Source organism: Puntigrus tetrazona, chromosome 25 (assembly GCF_018831695.1).
Source record: "Puntigrus tetrazona isolate hp1 chromosome 25, ASM1883169v1, whole genome shotgun sequence".
Lineage (NCBI taxonomy): Eukaryota > Metazoa > Chordata > Actinopteri > Cypriniformes > Cyprinidae > Puntigrus > Puntigrus tetrazona.
Genome location: NC_056723.1, coordinates 2,482,051 through 2,501,995, shown reverse-complemented (window position 1 = coordinate 2,501,995; position 19,945 = coordinate 2,482,051). Strand labels below are relative to the sequence as shown.

The window sequence follows — 19,945 nt, the reverse complement described above, 5'->3', positions numbered from 1 at the left end:
TTTTTTATTTTTACAATAATTTTGTTTTATATCTGTGAAATAATAAAGAAATCAATGCTTTTATTCAGCTGGGATTCATTAAATTGATTTAAATGTCAGTAAAGTAATTTAGAATTTAAAAAAATATTTTAAATAAATTCTGTTATTTTGAATTTTGTATTCATTAGCAAAAATTATTATTATGGTTTCCAAAAAATATGAAGCAGCACAAGTTTTTTCAAGTTTTTCATCAAATGTTTTTGAGCAGCAAGTCAGGAGTAATGATGCTGAAAATTCAGATTTAATCACAGAAATAAATAAAATTTGACAATATATTCCAACAGAAAACAGTTATTTTAAATTGTAATCATATTTCACATTTTTTCTGTATTTTTGATCACCTGATTCAACTTTGGTGAGCAGATTAGACTTCTTTAAAAAAAAAAGACCCCAAACTTTGAATGACTGGCAGTATAAAGTAATGTACTGTTAAAAATATTAATAGTTAATTATAATTAGATAAAAATTCTAACAAATAGTTCCCCCTCTGTCGTTTAGATGGAGCTTGAGAAGAAAAAGGCCAAAAAACTAACTGAGCAGAAGAAATCTATGGACACCCGTCTGGAGCAGGAGATGAAGAGAAACACTGACCTTCAGAAAGAAATGTACAGGTGACCCTTTAACCTTTAACCCTGACCGCTGCAGCTCTACACCTGTAGACGTGTTTGAGTACGTAGAGAAGCTGGCTGTGCTGATCCTCCTGCTCGTGAGTGTGTGAGACACACACATACTGCACTTTTGTGCCGCTGTAGTGCTAAAAATCTTCATGTAGCATTCAAAAAGTGATTTATTTAGTGAAAAGTGAAAGAGGATGTTCGACAAAGCCCACAAAGCTGTGTGTGTGTGCGTCAGGTTGAAGACACTGTTGAAAACCGCTAAGAAGCAGCTGCGGGAGCAGGGCGGTGGACAGCTGGACTCTCCTCTGGGCAGCTTCAGAGCAGACGTGAGCCACCGGCTGGAGGCAGAGAGCGCCGTCGGCAGAATGAAGACCCGGGTACAGTCTCAGCCATTTACAGACCTTCTCAACGCTCAAGCAGGCAAGCTTGACGTAGTCTCTTTTTTTTCCTGCTCCTGCTCGCGTCCGATTCTCTGGCGCAGGTGGACGAGCTGCAGACTCAGTACGAGCGGGAGGCGTCGCGCTGCTCGAGGCTGGAAGAGGTGAACAGACAGCTGAAGGACAAGTTGTCGTCTGTGAAGAGCCTGAGCCGAAGCCACGAGCAGCTGGAGCGCAGCAAGAGGCAGCTGGAGGAGGAGGTGGTCAGTCTGCGCAGGCAGCTGGAGTCAGGGGTGATGGACCAGAGCCAGGCCGATCAGTACCGCCGGGACACGGAGGAAAGAGCCCGGCAGGAGATCCGACACAAACTAGAGGAGGTCAACCTCTTCCTGCAGGTACACAGCACAAATCTCTCTTTAACATGTACTTCATTGTTCTTACATATTTGTATGCAAATCCAATCATTTTATCTTATATTATTGTATTTTTTTATTTAAATATAATATATTTTTTAAGAGATTTTATGTTTCAGCGTTTTATAATATAGTATATTATTGATTTATCGTTTTTATTATTTTACAAGTTAAAAAACTAAATATTTTATTTTACAGTAACTATAAAATATTATTTAAAAAGAAAAGGTTTTGCGTATTATTTACATATTTGTCGCATGCAGACAGTATCCTATTTTGTTTACTGTTAAATTATTATTCTCATTTATTTTAATTTCATTAGGATAATTTGAGCAAATAAATTATTTTTTAGACATTGTCTAACAAAATATTTTATTTTAAATATAGAATATTACTTTATAGAACAATTCTGCTCATAAAGATGGTTATAGTAATTTTCTTCATTGTGAGATTTTCATGCAGACCGCATTTTATTAAATGTATTATTTTACAAGTTAAAAAACAAAATATTTTATTTTACAGTAACTATAAAGTATTATTTAAAAAGAAAAAGTTTTGCGTATTATTTACATATTTGTCACTCTTCCCATGCAGACAGTATCCTATTTTGTTTACTGTTAAATTATTATTCTCATTTATTTTATATATAATTTCATTAGGATAATTAGAGCAAATAAATAATTTTTTAGACATTGCATTTTTTATTTTATAAAATAGTAGATTTTATTTTAAATATAGACTATTACTAATTCTGCTCATAAAGATGATTATAATAATTTTCTTCATTATGAGATTTTCATGCAGACAGCATTTTATTAAATTTATTTATTATTATTATTTAAATAAATTTATTTACAAGTTAAAAACTATTATTTTATATATTATATATTATTTTATAAAGATAATTCTGTTTATATTGTTTATATAGAATATTTTAAAATTTCTAAAATATAAGATCATTCTTATTACTTTGTTTACTGTGACGTTTCAGACACTGTTTGCGTGTTTCCTTCATCAGACGCAGGCAGCCTCTCAGGAAGCTCTGGAGCAGATGAAAGCTGCAAACGAGGCCAGCCAGCGCGCTCAGCAGGAGCAGCGTATCAGGGATCTGGAGGGAGAGCTCAGCCGGTTACGCAGCGTTCAGCAGGACAGTCTGGTTCAGAGAGACTCCAGCCGCACAGAGCTGGATCGCTACAAACAGCTGTACGGCGAAGAGCTCCGTCTCCGCAAGAGCCTGGCCGCCAAACTAGAGAGGTGCGAGGCGTGAAGGGGTCCTGTCCTCAGAATCATACATGGGAACATATTAGTTGCATTAAACACAAAAAAAGTGTGTGATGATGTTTGTTCAGGCGCAGAAAAATTTCAACAATATAAAAAAAAAATGTAAAACATTTTTCAAATAGCAAATATAAAAAAAAGAATAAATATTAAAATAAAAAATGCATTGTCACACGTAACAAAATATATTAAATATACAGTAAAAAAAAAGAAAGCTGAGATAAAATAAGTACAGTTAGAAAATAGTAAATAAAAATCAATTAGAAATGCATATTATGCGAGGGACACAAAATTATGATACACTTAAAATAAAAAACTTTTTTTATTACTAAATTATTTTTACTGTTATTTTAATTATATTATAATATATATAATATTATAATATATATTATGATAAGTATTTTCCATTAAAAAAATAGGCAGCTATGTCAGTATTTAGTTGATTTTATATCTGTTTTTTGCAGATCGAACGAGCGCTTAGCGGAGGCCAACACTAAGCTCCTGAGCGAGAGGCAGCGCAGTAAATCTCTGCTCACCAGCAGTATAGTGAACGGCGGTTTAGGGGGCCCTGCTCTGGATGTGGCATCTCTGGGCTCTGTGGGGGCGTACGGGGCCTCTCTAGGACCCCTGAACAGGAGTCTGGGCCTCGGGACGCCTCTGCTGGGTACGGTAGGGGACTCCCAGAGCAGCCGCGTAGAGGCCTACCTGGCAAAGGTGAGCGACGACACGCTTGACTCTCATTTAGATCCGGTTTCTCTCGACACTAACCGTGAACCAGTGCTTCCTGTTAGCTTTAGAAGAGCCACCCAAAACGAATCCCATGCCAGGCGGTGGTTCTAAAACGAACGGACAATGAAATCTTTTCTCCTTCCGCTATCTTTCCTTTCGTGAAAAAGTAGTAAATAACCTCCTGGTCTGTTTTTCCCGTGGCTGCTGTCTGGACTCATGACTTCTTCTGTCTCTGATATCTTCAGCTTCTAGCTCAAAAGTCTGTTTCTCACCTGTCCTCTCTGCAGCCTGATACCTGAGCAGGTGTGTGCAGATCTGACTGTCAGAACACACACACACACACACACACACACACACACACACACACTGCTTTAACGTGTCTCTGCGGCTTCACACAGCTGTATGTTTTTAGTAAGGTTTTAATGAAGTCTGAAGCTGCCATTACAGCTTTTAGTACCCTGTTGTTTCTGGAAAAACAATTCTTTAGTATTATAAATTCACTTTTATAGTATTTATATTTTAAATTAGCTTTTGGTTTATATCTTCTGTTTTCATTTTAATTTTGTTTTTGTTTTTCATGCTTTTCTTTTAATTATTATTATTTTTTTTAAATTTGATCATTATTTTTATTATTATTTTAATGATTATATATGCAGCAAATGCATTTGTAACAGCATTTTATAATAGTTCTAATAGTTTTGCATACTTTTATTAGTTTTATTGAAATTCTATAGGTAATAAATCATTTTATTTTGTGTATAAATGTTAATTTTGGGAGTTGTATCAGAGTTCATTCATCACACTGGAAATGGAAGGTAAAGTCAAGCGCATTGCATCTTGGGATACAGTATAGTGCAGTGTGCCCTGGTTGTTTACTGCACATAATTTATTTAGGTATTTGCATTATTTTGATTGATTTTCTGTATCATTTAGAGTAAATATACTACACAAGTACAAGTATTTATTTTGTCTATTTAATTTTTATATATATATATATATATATATATATATATATAAACCGTATGTGATATATAATGTTTTACTATTCTCAGGTCTGTAGCTGTACTGGTCAAATTTTTAACCCATTTATTTTTCATTCTAAAATAAATGTGTAAATGATTGATTATTGTTTTTGACCCCTGACTTTTAACATTCTTGATTTTATATTACACTAATGAAATCATGAAATGAAATTACATTTAAAAAAAAAAAATAAAAAATGTTCATTCAAACAAACAAACAAGAATTGGGTCGTGTGACATTGAAGTAATGATGCTGAAAATTCTACTTTTGATTAAAGGAATAAATAACATTTTTAAATATTTTCAAATAGAAAACAGCTATTTAAAATTGTAATATTATTTCACGATTTCTCTGTAATTACTGTATTTTTAATCAGCCTTATGCAGCCTTAAAATCCAACATTTTTGAATGCTAATGGATGTTAATACTAGCATCCAGATTTTGACCAATCAAATGTGTCAAATCCATATTTTATCTGCATGACAATGGCTGACAATAAAAATTAAGTTAAGTTTTGTTCCTGTTGCAGATGCAGACAGAGCTGGAGAAGAACATATCAAAGGAGCTGGACTACGGTGAGACATTTTTACAAAATCTTACTGTTATGAGGATCATATTCATTTCAATCACAAGCTATCATAACTTATATATTTCATTTAGATCAGGATCTAAACTCGTATATATTACACTATATGAGCCATAAAGCACAGAAAAATGCATGCAAATGTGTTTAAAACGGTTCAGTTAAAAAAAGATGTCAGACTTGACAGGGTTAATATGATCTTCAAATTAGAATTGCGTTATGATCGGTTGGTTCTCAGTGTATTAAAGCGGCTTTCTTTTCTTCCCCGTGTCGTTCTCTCAGTGACCGGAGAGCTGGAAGGAGGAACGGCTCGCATGTCCCCCGTAGGATCGGCCTCTGGCTCTCAGAACCTGAACGTGAGTCTGGAGCCGCCGGACCCCGTGAGCAGAGCCACTCAGCAGTACCTGGAGGTGCTGAAGAAGAACTACATGATCTGACCCGCGGTCGGTCCACACACTGTGAGCACAATCAACTCCAGCGCCTGATCGCTGACCCACGAACCCAGAGAAAACGCCACTTGGTTTACTAAAGCTGTTATGGTGCCTCCTTCTGGTCACTGAAGATATAGTTCAGAAAACGCAAATCTGCTTTCATCTAAAACGGACACTAAATCGCTTGCTCTGCAGTGAATGGGTGCCGTCAGAACGAGAGAACCTCAGAACCTCATTCACTGCAGAATACGTCTTTGATTTCTTAAACTAAATTCTCTTTGGGCTGAACTTTTCCTTTTAATACTCAAGTCTGTCTGAACATGTTCTTCAGAGTTCAACATAAGGCTTGTTATAAAAGTAGAATATGTTCATATTTGTAAAAACCCAGGCACCAGACCGATTCCTGCTGGTCGGGAACCAACGTTTGCGTATTTTAACTTTTTTTTTTGGACGAGTGATAAACCGCGTGGAGACCGAAACAAGGCTGCCTGTCCGTACTTGCGTGTATTAGTCCAGCCACCAAAAGGGCCAAAGTTTCGACGCTACAATCAGTTTGCGATCTTTAATCGATTGTGACGATGCACTTTTGTGCCTCAGGAGCGAGTGAAATGTGTGTTTAAGTCATTCTGTCGTCGCTGAGGTTTAAGGTACGTGTGAAGTGCAGCTCTCAGTCTTTCGTTTTTATCACACGTGAGGTTTTAGTTGACCGTGTGTATATATTTTGGCTGTATTTGTAGTCGAAGCATATTTTAAAGAGTGTTACATTCGTACCGATAATATTATTGCCAAGTAATGACAATGGTACATTCTGCTATCGTGCAATATATACACAAGTTATTTTATTTCAAATGACCAAACACTCATTTTGGAGATGTTTTTTTGGGGGGAAATTAATGTTATACTTGAAAGAGACAAAACTAGACAATGATCTGGGGTTTTTTTGTGAGAGTGTCACTGCTTCTCTGTGCTCAGGACGAATCTTTTTGTGCGTGTGTGTGTTTGAGTAATCTCCAGGTCGTATTTTAGAGGTCGCATAAATTATATTTTGCATAATGTTAATAAATGATTTTCTTTTGCACGATATTTTCTTAACGGTTAAGCTATAAACACATAACTTTACATTAATTGTATTCAAAAATTCTGAAGCTTTTTTACCACCAAGCTTTTTTTTTTTTTAGATATTTTATTAAAAATGAAAATTTCAACTACTTCAGAACAGAAGCTACCATGCAACATGTTATATATCTGCATCTAAACATACGAACGCATTTGTGGTGCGTTTATGACAATTGGGAGCAGAAAATGTGCCGAGCTGTTTTGCAAAAACTCCTCTTTAAAGGGTTACTCCTATCCAAAATGAAAATATCATTAATCACTTCCAAACCTAGAAAAGCTTCGTTCCTCCTCGGAAACGCAACTGAAAATATTTTTGGATGAAAACCGGCTCATTGACTGCCAAACAATCACGACTGTGAACATTATGAAAGACTTCGTCAAAATAGTCAACGTTTTGAAGCTACGATAATACAGTTAGTGTGCAAAGAAGATAAAAATAATGACTTTATTCCACTAATTCTGATTCTTTTCTGCACATTCAGTGGTCATTGTTTGGTAGTCCGTAGGATAGATTTCATGAGGGTTGTAATTAATTACAGTTTTCATCTTGGGTTGGTGTAACACTTTAATATGACCTTTATTTTCATTATGCACGATGTCTTTTTTTTGTTTAGTTTTTTTGTAGTGAAATATGACAGTAGCGCGTTTTATTTAGTTTTCGGATTCATCTGTATTTTTTAGTTTTTAATCAACTGAAATATGTACAGTCCAAGCATTTGAGTATTGTTTTCGTCTTGAGAGGTTTCAGGTGTTAAAAAGCTTTTAAAAACCCAACAACACAGGCCTTGCTGTCGTTTGTTATTGTCTCAGACCAATCAATCACTTTCATAATGAATACAAAAAAAAAAAAGAAAAAAAAAAAGCAACCTTTATTTATCTGATATACGACTCTACGGCGTCTAGCTAGGCCTTGATCGGGGCCCACGTCGAGTCTCGGACGTTCTTCATACTCCAGACCATCAAAACGAGTGGATTTTTGACCAAAGAACACGGTGTGAGGCCGAATTGTTAAAGAGTTCCTCTTCACGGGTCTTCAGCAGAATCTCAGGTCGTTCTCCAGTTTATAGATTTTGGCCCTCAGGTTCTTCAGCTCATTCTGGACCTTCACCGTGCGGCTGTTGGTCTGTCGAACCTCATGGAGAACCGCCAGGTCTTGATCAGGGCCCACGTTGAGCGTCAACTAGTGAAAGACATTCCAATTAATGACTAATAACTAACTTAAATAGTAGAGATGCATGAGAGAAACGACTGACTTTAAAGAGATATTTCTCTACGTCTTTGACTTTCTGCCGCAGGAGTTTGATATCGGTCTTGAATCCCTCCACCTCCATCACCCGTCTCTTCTCCAGAGCTTCGTAACGTTTCGTCATCAGCTGCAGACGGCTGGCCATCTTATCGGAGCGCTCCTAAAAACACACAGGTGCTATTTTGACGCATAAGCAACCTCGACATTTCACCCTCCCGTGCTTCGAAATAGTGCTTTTTAAAACACTGGAGAGATGCGGCGTGACGTTAAGGGCTCAGAGACGTTCGGCTGGACATTACGTTAACAGCACAGGCAACCGTGAAGGTGGCTAAACGATCGTTTCTTAGACTTCTTCTGGTGTGTTTGGAGTTCGTTGGACGTACTTTGAAGATCTCTCGGCCCACGTCGCCCTCCTCTCTGATCTGGGACAGGTCCGTCTCTAGAGTCACACACTGCTCTCGGTACATGTCAGCCAGTTTATGAGCCTGCTTCAGTTCCTCCTGCAAAGCCTGCTGGGGAAGAAAAAGAAAAGAGGCTAAACTGCTTGTAAGACCTGGACAGTCTTGTTTCAAAAGATGAAGCAGAATCCGATTCCTCCCTATAAAAGATTTTCAACTAAACCATTAAACAAATTACACGTAAATTTACATGTAATATAATAGACAATACATGTAAACATCAATTTATAATATTTATACATTTATGCTCTTTTTTTTTTTGCTAACAGTTAAGTCTTAAAGTTTATTAATACATGTAGTTACCAAGGCAGCATTTTTCATTTTCATTTGGTTTGAGTTGATGTGCTAGAATAACAAAAAATTCAGAAAAGCTATATGCAAATCTTAAAAAAAAAACAATAATAAAAAAAGATTAAACTACTAAAACTTTTTAAATTAAAGTGGGAAAAAAAAGAAATAATAAAAACATTAATATCAGATTGATTGTAATTACAAAATAACACTGATAATTATTTTAAATGGTTTAAAAGAAAATTGGTATATATATATATATCAGAATTATGCATTTATATATATATATATATATATTTATATATATTATTTTTTTATAAACATGAGCAGGACTTACTTGATTGTCTTTAATGTAAAAAGTTCTACTCTTCTGCATCTTTTTTTTTTTTAACTCTACCTTAAACTTTTCTAGGCATTTGTGCCATTCCAAAAACCCAGTTTAGCTAAACGAAGAAGGACGCGTGAGCTGTCTGACCCGGATCTCCTCGCGGTGCGTGTGGCTGCTCTCGTGTTGGGGCTGGGAGATGAGCGGAGCGTCTGCGGATGCGGGCCGAGGACGCTCGGGGAAACCGCGCTCCTCTCGCAGCCGTTCCTGACACGAGTCCAGCTCTCGCAGCAGGCGGTCCTTCTCCAGCATCCAGCTCTTCTCGTGAGCTCGGCTCTCAAACTTCAGCTGCAGGAAGTCCCTGGTGCTCTCGTAGAGCAGGTTCTGCGTGCGCTGCAGTCTGAACACACCAGAGTCTCGCTCAAGCCCCGCGCTCGCCGTGTGCTGATTCGGGAGGCGGCGGGAACTTACTTGTCAGTGAAGGCCGTGATTCTGTCCTGGTCGCGCTGGTGCTGTACCTGTCTCTCCTCCTGATGAATGCGTCTGTCCTCCAGCAGCGCCTCCACCTGCTCTTTAGCCAGCCGCGTCTGCTCCTCCAGCTGAGCCTGCAGCGCCTCCACCTGGACTCACGGAACAACAGCGACCGTTCAACACACGGCAAGCTATATGAAAACATCAACACTCGTTAATACATTTAAATGTTTATTCTGCACAAAAACATGTAGAAAAATGTAAAGCTAATTATATGTATACCTATACATTATGTACATCTACATTTACGTAAAATAGCATTAAAATTTATAACTATTTTCAAAATAAAAAAGTATATAATTTCACATAAAACAAAATGTGCAATATATCATTCTGCACAAAAAATATAAATACACACACACATATATACACATATATATACACACACACACATACATATATATACATATATATATATATATATATATATATATATATATATACATATATATATATATATATATATATATATATATATATACACACACACTAATCAAATATGTTATTTTTCACATTTAAAATCAAAATTTAAATATTCATAAAAATGTATATTTAAGATATAAATATAAATAATATACAGAAACTATAAAAGCAAATTATATGTACATGTATTACCTACACATCTATATGTAATTTTTATAATATAATGAAAATAATATTTTAAACTAAACATACAAATTATACAAAAATATAGATTTTTTTTTATGTAAAAGTATTCATAAAAAAATACATTATGAAATAATCATTCTAACATTTATTTAAAACATAATTTGCTTTCATGTTTTGGCAAAATAAGAATATGTAGATATAGATGCACATGCTGGCGTACATGCAAAAAGTTTTATATATATCATTTTTGTGCAAGATAAAACGTGTTTTATTCTATGTGTACTTTCAAATAAATTTGATGTTAAGCTTTAAAACGAAGAAAGTTAATCCTTTATATGTTTATTATTATAGCTAGCATTTCTGATGGAACGATTTTAATATATATGTAACATAGAAAACAAATTTGAAATAATAGTAATAATATTTCACAGCTTTGCTGATTTTACTGTAATTTTGATCAAATAAATGCACACACACACACCTGCAGCAGTAACGTCTGGTTGTCTCTCTTGCACTGCTCTGAACTTGTGGCATCTTCTCCTTCTTTGGACGATTTCCTGCTTCCTGTAGTTTGAGACGCCCCACGCAATACGAACGTTCAAAATAAAACAAAATCTCAAAATGTGTCCGATATAAGCACCACTTAGTCACTAGTAACTAAATACGAGAACCTTTGACCGACGCAGGCCTGGGTTTCGCCGCCTTTGAGTCCTCGTGAGACCTCTGGGGCTTCTTCTGAGCGACCGTGACCTGAAAAACACCACATTATTACAAAACCAACCGAATTCACCAAACATGAAAATCAAGCGTAACGTGGAATCTCAAAACGATCGCTTCGAACCTTGTGCGGAGGCTCGCGGTGGAAATACGTGACCTCGCCGGGATCAGGCCCCACCAGCGCTAGAAGATGCTGGATCTTCTTCCGGTCCTCCAGCTCTCTGTGACAATATATATATATTTTTTTTTAGAAAACGCCTGTACCTCAGACATCACATCTGAGCTCTGTGTGACGAGGAGACGTCCGACCTGATCTTGAGGCGGTCGTTCTCGGCGTACAGACGCAGAGCCTGCTCTCGCTCTTGGAAGAGGTACACCTGCATGTCACTGAGAGCGTTCTGGAGCTCCGCCACCTCCTCCTCGCGCTGACGCACCTCCCACTGCAACTTGTGCTGCACACACACACACACACACACACACACAACGATACTACCACAGACGGACGGTATAACACCTGTGAAGAGAGGAGAGAGAGCGGCAGGTCACCTGCTCCTCCGCCGTGCTCCTGTACTTCTCCAGCATCTGCAGCAGGTCGTCATGTTCTCCATCAAACTGCGCCACCTTCTGCCGGTAGAAGTCCAGCAGCTCGCGGGACGGCCGCAGGTACGCCAGACGCTCCGAGACCGAGGGCAGCGGGCTCAGCTCAGGACTGACCCAAACGGAGGAAAAAGAGCTTGAGACGCTTAAAGGTGAGGATTTCAGATCACGTGACCCCCGGAGCACGAAAGCAGCGTATATGTTGGAATAGCCAACAATTCATTGCATGAGTCAAAATTACCCAAAATGTTCTTTTACGCCAAAAATCATAAGTACGAATCATGTTGCATGAAGACATTTTGTAAATTTCCTACCATATATATATATATATATATATATATATATATATATATATATATATATATATATATATATATATATATATATATAAGACATCTTCCAGACAGCTTTAAAGGTAATTTTCTCCATTTTTTTTTTTTTTTTTTTGCAACTCTTACATTTTTAAATACTTATCTCAGCCAAATATTGTTATACTGTTATAATAAATCAATGGAAAACTTATTTATTCAGTTTTCAGATGAAGAATTGACCTTCATGACTGGTTTTGTGTTCCAGGGTTTCATATAATAAAATAAAACAATATTAAGTAGTGTATTAAAAACAAATAAATCTGTGCATGTGCTGTGTGTATTTATGTTTATATAAATATATATATATGCATATAAATATACACATGCATGCATATATATATATATATATATATATATATATATATATATATATATATATATATATATATATATATACACACACACACACACACACACACACACATATATATATATAGACACATTTACCTTTTACGTTCTTTTGTAGAAGAATCCATCGTCACAGCGGTGTATGGCCTTGAAACTTTAATGTGATGCACTCAAAATACATTCAAAAGTATAATAATAATAATAATTTAAAAAGTCACTGCCCAAGGTAAAGCTCTTTTGTTCACACAGGTGTGTTCATGGTGACGCGCGCTCGTGGTTGTCATGTAAACAGACTGACGCTTTGCGGTGGGAAACTTAAACGAACGAAGCGTTATACAGGTTTATCTAGACTGTTTAACGACAGAACAACTGCCTAGAGGATCGCTTTATGCATTCACCAACCTGTTAGGGGTGCGGTGAAGAGTTAACGTTGCATAATGACGCCAAAAAAAGTATTATAAATAACGATCGTGAATGATTTAACTAACCGGCTAACGTTACATCTGCCACTACAACGCGATCACTGTTATAATGATATTTGCGTGGTAAACCAGATGCTTGGGTAATAGTTACCTGCTACGCGCGCGTGTTTGCTCGACGCTCGCTTTTAAAACCGCCGGTTACAAACCGGAAGTGTCGGTGTTTAATGGAGCGCGTTCTGACTGCGTCCCCTGCGACGCAAAGTCTGCGCAACAGTGACGCAGCCCGGCGTCAGACTCCAGCGGCAGACGCCTGTCAGTTCTACACTGTTTCCTGCTGACACACACACACACACACACACACACACAGAGCACATTGATTTAGATAAGAGCCATACATGGATCTCCTGCGTGGCCTTTAGAGCTTGAAAAACATGTTTGACAGCTGCTGATATAGCACGTGAGCTAATGCCTAGCACCGCAGAGGGAGTCATGCTCAGGTCAAAGTAGTAGCAACGTCTTGCTTCTTCATTTATTTCGAAGAAAAACATGGCAGAGGTCTTTTCCCGCTTGAATATGTTTAGAATCGGGTGGAGAGGCGTGAAACTGAGCAGGAAAGTCACTAATGCAGCTGTTTCTGCGCAGACGCAGCGCCGCTACGGCACAGTGAGTTCGCGCTCGTTATTATTATTATTATTATTATCGTTCATAATTTAATCCTCAGTAATAATAATGAGCCAACACACACTCCAAACTACAGCAACGAGTGGTGTCATGTGCTCTTAGGCTTTGTGCTGTTTTGTTCTCTTGAGTTTCGCATCCGTTTCTGAATGTGTTTCAAAACGTTGTGAGCTGCCTATCTAGACAACACTTCCGTCCAAAAATTGATATATTATGTTAGAATCTAGTGTACAGTTATATATTATTATAATGATAATATATGATGTTATAATTATATGGATATTTATATAATATGATTTAAAATATCCTTTCTAAAATATTATGCAGTATTGTATATATATATATATATATATATATATATATATATATATATATATATATATATATATATATATATATATATATATATTTATATATATATATATATATATATATATATATATATATATATATATATATATATATATATATATATATATATATATATATATATATATATATATATATATATTTTTTTTTTTTTTTTTTTTTTTTTTTTTTTTGTTTACATTTTAATAAAAAGAAAAGCAACAAAAATGTGCCTGGTATTCCCAGAAATGCCCATAATGCACAAAAAGTGTCTGAAAGCCTCAAAAATAATGCCCGGCTTACTAGGTTTTGACGCACAGCCTTTTATATTTGGCTAGAGAACGGCATCTTTGCAATCGATCTACATGAACTTTCACCTGGATTTGTGGGACGTTTCCCCGTAAATAGCCCTGCAAATGTGAGGGGACGCGCTTCAAGGTTTCACTTTCCTTTTGCACGAAATGTGAAAACAGTCCTCGGGCTGGAATAAAGCGCCTTGCCGTTAGGGGAAGTGTGGCGTCACGCTCTAGTCGGGGCCTGAATTTGATCTGTAACTCGAAGGTTGTAGGTTTAAAGCCCTACACAACTTTATAAGGGTATATTATACGTCATATATAAGTAAGCTTTCTGTTAATGTACGGTTGGTTAGTAAGACAATATTTGGCTGAGATACAACTATCTGCAAAAATTAAAATATTGAGAAAATTGCCTTTAAAGTTGTCTAAATGAAGTTTTTAGCCGTGCATATTACTAATAAAAAATTAAGTTTGGATACATTTACAGTGGGGAATTTACAAAACATCTTCATATGAAATAATGATTTTTGTCATAAAAGAAAAATGTATATTTCTGGCTCACACTTAGCTGCAAATACACCCGTGCTGCTTACGACTGCTTTTGTCAGATAAGTGCAAACTAACTGAAAATCCATGCAATTCGTTTTGTTTCGGAGGATGTTTGTGAGCAGGAGCGCAGCTTGTTTGGGCTTCTGTTTGACATCGACGGGGTGCTGGTCCGCGGACGGACTCCCATCCCCGCGGCCAAACAGTGTTTCAGGAACTTAGTGGACGGCGACGGAAAATACAGGGTCCCTGTGGTGTTCGTGACAAATGCGGGAAACTCTCTGCGAGAAACCAAGGCAGAGCAGCTGTCTCACCTTCTGGAGGTCGAGGTGAGGCGCCTGAGGACAGGTGTAGCCACACATACTCACAACATCTGATTTGTTTACACAGAGAGGAATACGGGCGGTTTGATTTCTCCACCCAGGTGTCACCGGACCAGGTGGTGCTGTCCCACAGTCCTCTGCGTGTTTTCACTCAGTTCCATGACCTGTGTGTGCTGGTGTCGGGACAGGGACCTGTAGTGGAAGTGGCCCACAAGTATCCTTCTTTACCTTGATTGTTAGAAATAATTATAATTCCAAAAATAAATGCTTCATGTAATTTATTGCTTAAGTAACACGCCATGTAATTTATTATGCAATTTATTTTTAAATGAATAATTATAGTGATACGATATTATTAGTAAAATATTGTAATCATTAACTATTTTAATTGTAATTAATAGTATAAATTATATACGGAAATTAATTAATTATTAAAGATATTTTAATAATTTACTTAAATGTTTAATAACAATGCATGCACTGCTGTAATAGGTATTTTATAAATTAAATAAATTATGGATTAATAAAATATATTTATAATTTCATAAAAAATCATAAATTTCTATTTTCGTAAATAGAAAAAAAGTAAATTTCTATAATTACTGTTATTGTTATTAGAATTGTTTTTAAATATATAGAATAGAATATAGAAATATATATATATTTTTTAAATAGTATTTCTCATATATATATATATATATATATATATATATATATATATATATATATATATATGAGATATATATATATATATATATATATATATAAATATATATATATATATATAAAATATATATATATATATATATCATATATATATATATATATATATATATATATATATATATATATATATATATAAATATAGAGAGAGAAATATTATTAAAATTTGTTACAATAATTATATATATCCGAATTTGATTGTATGTATATATATATGTGTGTGTGTGTGTGTTGTTTTTTTTGTGTGTTTTTTTTTAAGTTGTCCTTGACAAAATAAACTCTAGTGTAGGTTTCAAGAACGTTGTGACCATCGACATGTTAAGAGAGGCGCATCCTCTCCTGGATGTAGTGGATCACAACCGCAGACCCAAAGACCCGGCGAGTAGAAACAATGCCATTTGAATATATCACTGTCACAATTTCTGTTTGAACAGCTTCCTAATCTTAATCATTAATCGCTGATCATATAATGTCCTTCCACAGGTTCCCCAATCGAAGGAATTGCCGCCAATAGATGGTAAGCCTCATTCCACTGCTTTCACTTTTTGTTCTGGAAGTCTGTGTCCATGCTTATCAGTAACCCCTGTCACTTTACAGCTGTCGTTCTGTTCGGCGAGCCAATCAGGTGGGAGACCAACTTGCAACTGATCACTGATGTGCTCTTGACCAATGGGAGGCCAGGAACCGCAGTGACATCGCTGCATTACCCACACATCCCTGTGCTGGCCTGCAACATGGATCTGCTGTGGATGGCCGAAGCCAAAAACCCTCGGTCAGTGTCGGCGAGATTTTCTTTTAACGGTGGTTAAGTCTAGCATTAAAAAGCTTGTGCTTGTTGTTAGATTCGGACACGGCATGTTCCTCGTGTGTCTGGAGAGCATCTATAAGAAGATAACAGGCTGTGAGCTGAAGTACGAGGCTCTGATCGGGAAGCCCAGCGTTGTGACGTACAACTACGCTGAGCTGCTCATTAGAAAGCAGGCCGAGAAGCTGGGCTGGACCCGGCCGGTCGAGAGACTTTACGCCATTGGGTCAGTGATGTTTTCAAGGACGAAGGGCCAAATGTTATTAACTTTGAGCTCACTTTAAACATACACTACTGGTCAGACGTTTAGAATAATTGTGGGTTTTTGTACAAGACATTAAGTCTAAGGCTGCATTTTATTTTTCAGTAAAATTGTGAAATTTTCTTGCAATTTAAAATCTTTTTTTATTTAAATATACATTAAAATGTAATTAATTCCTGTGATGCGAAGATGACTTTTCAGCATCATTATCCAGTCACACGATCCTTCAGAAATCTTTCTGACGTAATGATTTGCAGTTTTTAGATTTTTGTTGAATAAAATTTTTACATTTTTTAAAATGGAAATCTCTTAAAACGGTTTACTGTCGCTTTTAATCAATTTAACACATCCTTGCTGAATAAAAGTGTTCTTTTCTTTCTTAAAACAATTAATTAAAAACATCCTGAGGCTGTAATGAGGCTGAATATTAGCTTTGCATCACAAGAATAAATTACTTTTTGCAAAAAAAAAAAAAAGCTAGTGCTGTCAAACAATTGCATTAAAAAAAAAAAAAAAAATATATATACATATATATATATATATATATATATATATATATATATATATATACATACATATATATATATATATATATATATATATATATATATACATACATATATATATATATATATATATATATATATATATATTTTTTTTTTTTTTTTTTTTGGATGCAATTGTTCAGAAAAATGCTTATATATTAAATATACTTATTTCTTTTTGAAAGACTTTTTTTTTAATTTTCTAAATGTATACTGTTCGCGTACTTATTTATACATGATAAATATAGAACATACATATGCAGATGTGCATTATGCAGAAAAAAACTTTTGTAATGTTTGACAGGACCATATTTTTTACACTGATATTGTTTACTGTATTTTTTCATTAAATAAATGCAGCCTTGGTGAGCAGAGAACACTTTTTTTTTTTTTTGAAACCGCTCCAGATGTCTGATGCATGCGTGTCTCTCTCACAGTGATAACCCGATGGCCGATATCTACGGTGCAAACCTGTACAACCGCTACCTCAAAGCGATGCATCGCACCCGAGCGCAGGCGCAGGCCCAGGGCGGCTCGAGCGGCCAGGTGCCCGGAGACCTGCCGTGTGAAGCGTCCGACGATGCCAAAGGCTCGGGACGGGTGATGGTGGGCGGCTCGTTCGATCACCGTCTGCCCGAGGGCTGCAGCTCCATCCTGGTCTGCACGGGCGTCTATAACCGCGAGCAGCAGGACCTGCCCTCTGACCCCGAGCAGACGGTCACAGAGCAGCAGATCTTCCACGGTCACCGGGACTTCCGCTTCGACCCCAGCCTGACGCAGCCCTCCTTCGTGGTGCACGACGTCCGGGACGGAGTGGAGCTGGTCTTCCAGCTGGAGGGTTGGTCACTGCAGTAAACCATCACTTATTACATGCTATGTGTCACGACTAGGGCTGCAAAACCATTAGTCACAATTAATTGATTCAAACATTTAAGTTTTTTCTATATATACTGTATGTGTATCTGCTGTGTACATTTATTATGTATATATAAATACACACACACATATATATATTTATATATATATATATATATATATATATATATATATATATTTATATATATATATATATATTTTTTTTTTTTTATTTATATATATATATATTTTTTTATATATATATATATTTATATACATATATATATACATATATATATATATATATATATATATTCATATATATATTTTGAGATATATATATATATATATATATATATATATATATATATATATATATATATATTTTTATATATATATACTATTATTTCTTTCAGATGATTAATTTCAGATGATTAATCGATTAATCATGTCCAAAATAAACTTTTATTTACATAATATATCTGTATTATGTATATATATATAAATGCACAGTAAATATTTTACAAATATTTGCATGTATATGTATATTAAAATAATTTATATTATATACATTTAATAAATAAACAAAATTTTTCTTCAATAAATATACACAGTAGACACACATGGACTATATAAACAAAAAACAATATTTTGGATGCAGTTAATCGGGATTAATCATTTGATAGCACTAATATGTATATGATACATATATATCGTGTATGTAAACACTTATGTATATAATTTATATTACACATAAATATTAATCATTTACACATACATCTAACATATTTACACTTGTATATAATTGATATTAAATATAAATATGAATATTTTAGATATAAATCTTTTTCCTGAATATGTACATGTATGTATATGTACTTAATTAATATACACAGCACACAAACATATAGTATATAAACATAAACTTTTATTGTGAATAGATTAATCGTTTTGCAGCCCCGTTTCCTTGTTAAAATGTGATCAATCCAGAACATACAGGAAGTGTCCGTGCCGTCTTCAGATTTTATATTTTTGTTTGTAGTTTAATTTTTTTTTACGTTCTTTTAAGCTTTTTTTGAGCCAGTTTATTTTTCCTGTCTGAAATGATTTTATAATATAATATGTTAAAATAGCCGCATTGAATTTTGTTAGTTAAATACGTAAGCGTGTAACTTGTTTCGCATCGGGAAAACCCGTTTTCAGAGTAAAATATAAATAATATGACTGTAAACGTGTGGTCGTGTTTGCGATGTAGAGATAGCAGCTAAGAACAGACTTTTATGTAACTGCACTGAGGCCCATTTCTGCTTGGAGTAAAACTAAAGCAACTTTATATCTTATAACATTTCTTACACTTTTTCTTAAGGTGACGTCACATTTAATCCCATATTGCAAAAATACATATATTTTTTTGTGGCTGAAATATATGCTAAATATATATATTGCAAACTGTAAATCTAAATAAAATATATTTTTGAAATCGAAAATATATTTAGTCCTGCCTTCTATACCAAAGTGTATGTAATTTGGGGGCAAGAAAATACATTTTTAATATCGCAGTAGCTTACATTTAAGCTAAGTACGAATGTGGACGTCTTATTAGACCACAGAAGGTAATATTTTTATATTGCATTTTAAATAGTTAATTAAATAAGTTGATTTAAATGTTATATGTTCGTAGATATTTTGTTTTAAATGTTACGTGATTGCATTTTATTGGACTGAAAAACACAAAGGTCAAAAATATATTTTTGAATGCTTTTTTCATTGAATTTATACATTTTAAATACATCTTCGAAAATATACAAAATGCCCAAAAATATGTCAGCAGAAAATATATTTACAGAAATATATATTGAAGCACATTTCGGTAAATATATATAAACATAACATATATTATATACTGCCATTTTTGTATGTTTTGAAATATATTTGAAAATATATTTTTGAGCTGTTAAAAACGTTACACACCAAACGGTTTTCTGTTTAGCGACCAACTTGACCTAGCTGCAAAATCATCTTCATCGTGTAAAAAATGTATAT

General features: G+C 35.1%; 3 protein-coding genes across 8 annotated transcripts in view; 2 read left to right on the top strand and 1 right to left on the bottom strand.

Moving 5' to 3' along the window:
• The window catches only part of si:ch211-272n13.3 (ankyrin repeat domain-containing protein 26), a 29,970-nt gene extending 22,603 nt beyond the window's left edge, over window positions 1–7,367 (top strand). For both annotated transcript variants that reach the window (XM_043227777.1, XM_043227776.1), the window contains 7 exons: window positions 538–650; window positions 892–1,033; window positions 1,138–1,428; window positions 2,465–2,700; window positions 3,189–3,438; window positions 5,006–5,051; window positions 5,342–7,367. In XM_043227777.1, the coding sequence (XP_043083712.1) occupies window positions 538–650; window positions 892–1,033; window positions 1,138–1,428; window positions 2,465–2,700; window positions 3,189–3,438; window positions 5,006–5,051; window positions 5,342–5,496 (1,233 nt within the window). In that variant the 3' untranslated portion in view covers window positions 5,497–7,367. The remainder of the gene's footprint in view (window positions 1–537; window positions 651–891; window positions 1,034–1,137; window positions 1,429–2,464; window positions 2,701–3,188; window positions 3,439–5,005; window positions 5,052–5,341) is intronic.
• Window positions 7,252–12,805, bottom strand: ccdc77 (coiled-coil domain containing 77). Of its 3 annotated transcripts, XM_043227876.1 has the most exons (13): window positions 12,673–12,805; window positions 12,199–12,253; window positions 11,330–11,492; window positions 11,093–11,235; window positions 10,908–11,004; window positions 10,738–10,816; window positions 10,548–10,630; window positions 9,398–9,546; window positions 9,077–9,326; window positions 8,614–8,655; window positions 8,236–8,364; window positions 7,860–8,012; window positions 7,252–7,786 (listed from the first exon to the last, which is right to left on the bottom strand). In XM_043227876.1, exons 2-13 carry the CDS (start codon window positions 12,225–12,227, stop codon window positions 7,640–7,642), a joined length of 1,464 nt encoding a protein of 487 aa, XP_043083811.1. In that variant the 5' UTR covers window positions 12,228–12,253; window positions 12,673–12,805; the 3' UTR covers window positions 7,252–7,639. The 3 variants fall into 3 exon arrangements, with proteins under 3 accessions (XP_043083811.1, XP_043083812.1, XP_043083813.1); XM_043227877.1 differs by lacking the exon at window positions 8,614–8,655 and having other exon boundaries at window positions 12,199–12,712; XM_043227878.1 differs by lacking the exon at window positions 8,614–8,655 and having other exon boundaries at window positions 8,236–8,361; window positions 12,199–12,711.
• A 93-nt stretch (window positions 12,806–12,898) lies between these two features.
• On the top strand, window positions 12,899–18,058 carry hdhd5 (haloacid dehalogenase like hydrolase domain containing 5). Of its 3 annotated transcripts, none has more exons than XM_043227884.1 (8): window positions 12,901–13,184; window positions 14,515–14,718; window positions 14,814–14,926; window positions 15,720–15,813; window positions 15,919–15,952; window positions 16,033–16,207; window positions 16,278–16,466; window positions 17,485–18,058. In XM_043227884.1, exons 1-8 carry the CDS (start codon window positions 13,068–13,070, stop codon window positions 17,900–17,902), a joined length of 1,344 nt encoding a protein of 447 aa, XP_043083819.1. In that variant the 5' UTR covers window positions 12,901–13,067; the 3' UTR covers window positions 17,903–18,058. The 3 variants fall into 3 exon arrangements, with proteins under 3 accessions (XP_043083820.1, XP_043083819.1, XP_043083818.1); XM_043227883.1 differs by having other exon boundaries at window positions 12,905–13,184; window positions 14,500–14,718; window positions 17,485–18,057; XM_043227885.1 differs by lacking the exon at window positions 16,278–16,466 and having other exon boundaries at window positions 12,899–13,184; window positions 14,500–14,718.
• The last annotated feature ends 1,887 nt before the right edge of the window (window positions 18,059–19,945 follow it).

Excerpts from the sequence above, each read along its gene's own strand:
- hdhd5 (XM_043227883.1), top strand. The coding sequence starts at position 13,068 with ATGGCAGAGGTCTTTTCCCGCTTGAATATGTTTAGAATCGGGTGGAGA. Across the intron at positions 15,953-16,032 it reads GGAATTGCCGCCAATAGATG|CTGTCGTTCTGTTCGGCGAG; the intron begins GTAAGCCTCATT and ends GTCACTTTACAG. Across the intron at positions 16,467-17,484 it reads GAGAGACTTTACGCCATTGG|TGATAACCCGATGGCCGATA; the intron begins GTCAGTGATGTT and ends TCTCTCTCACAG.
- ccdc77 (XM_043227876.1), bottom strand. The coding sequence starts at position 12,227 with ATGGATTCTTCTACAAAAGAACGTAAAAG. Across the intron at positions 11,493-12,198 it reads TCTACAAAAGAACGTAAAAG|TCCTGAGCTGAGCCCGCTGC; the intron begins GTAAATGTGTCT and ends CGTTTGGGTCAG. Across the intron at positions 8,013-8,235 it reads TGGGCCGAGAGATCTTCAAA|GAGCGCTCCGATAAGATGGC; the intron begins GTACGTCCAACG and ends GTGTGTTTTTAG.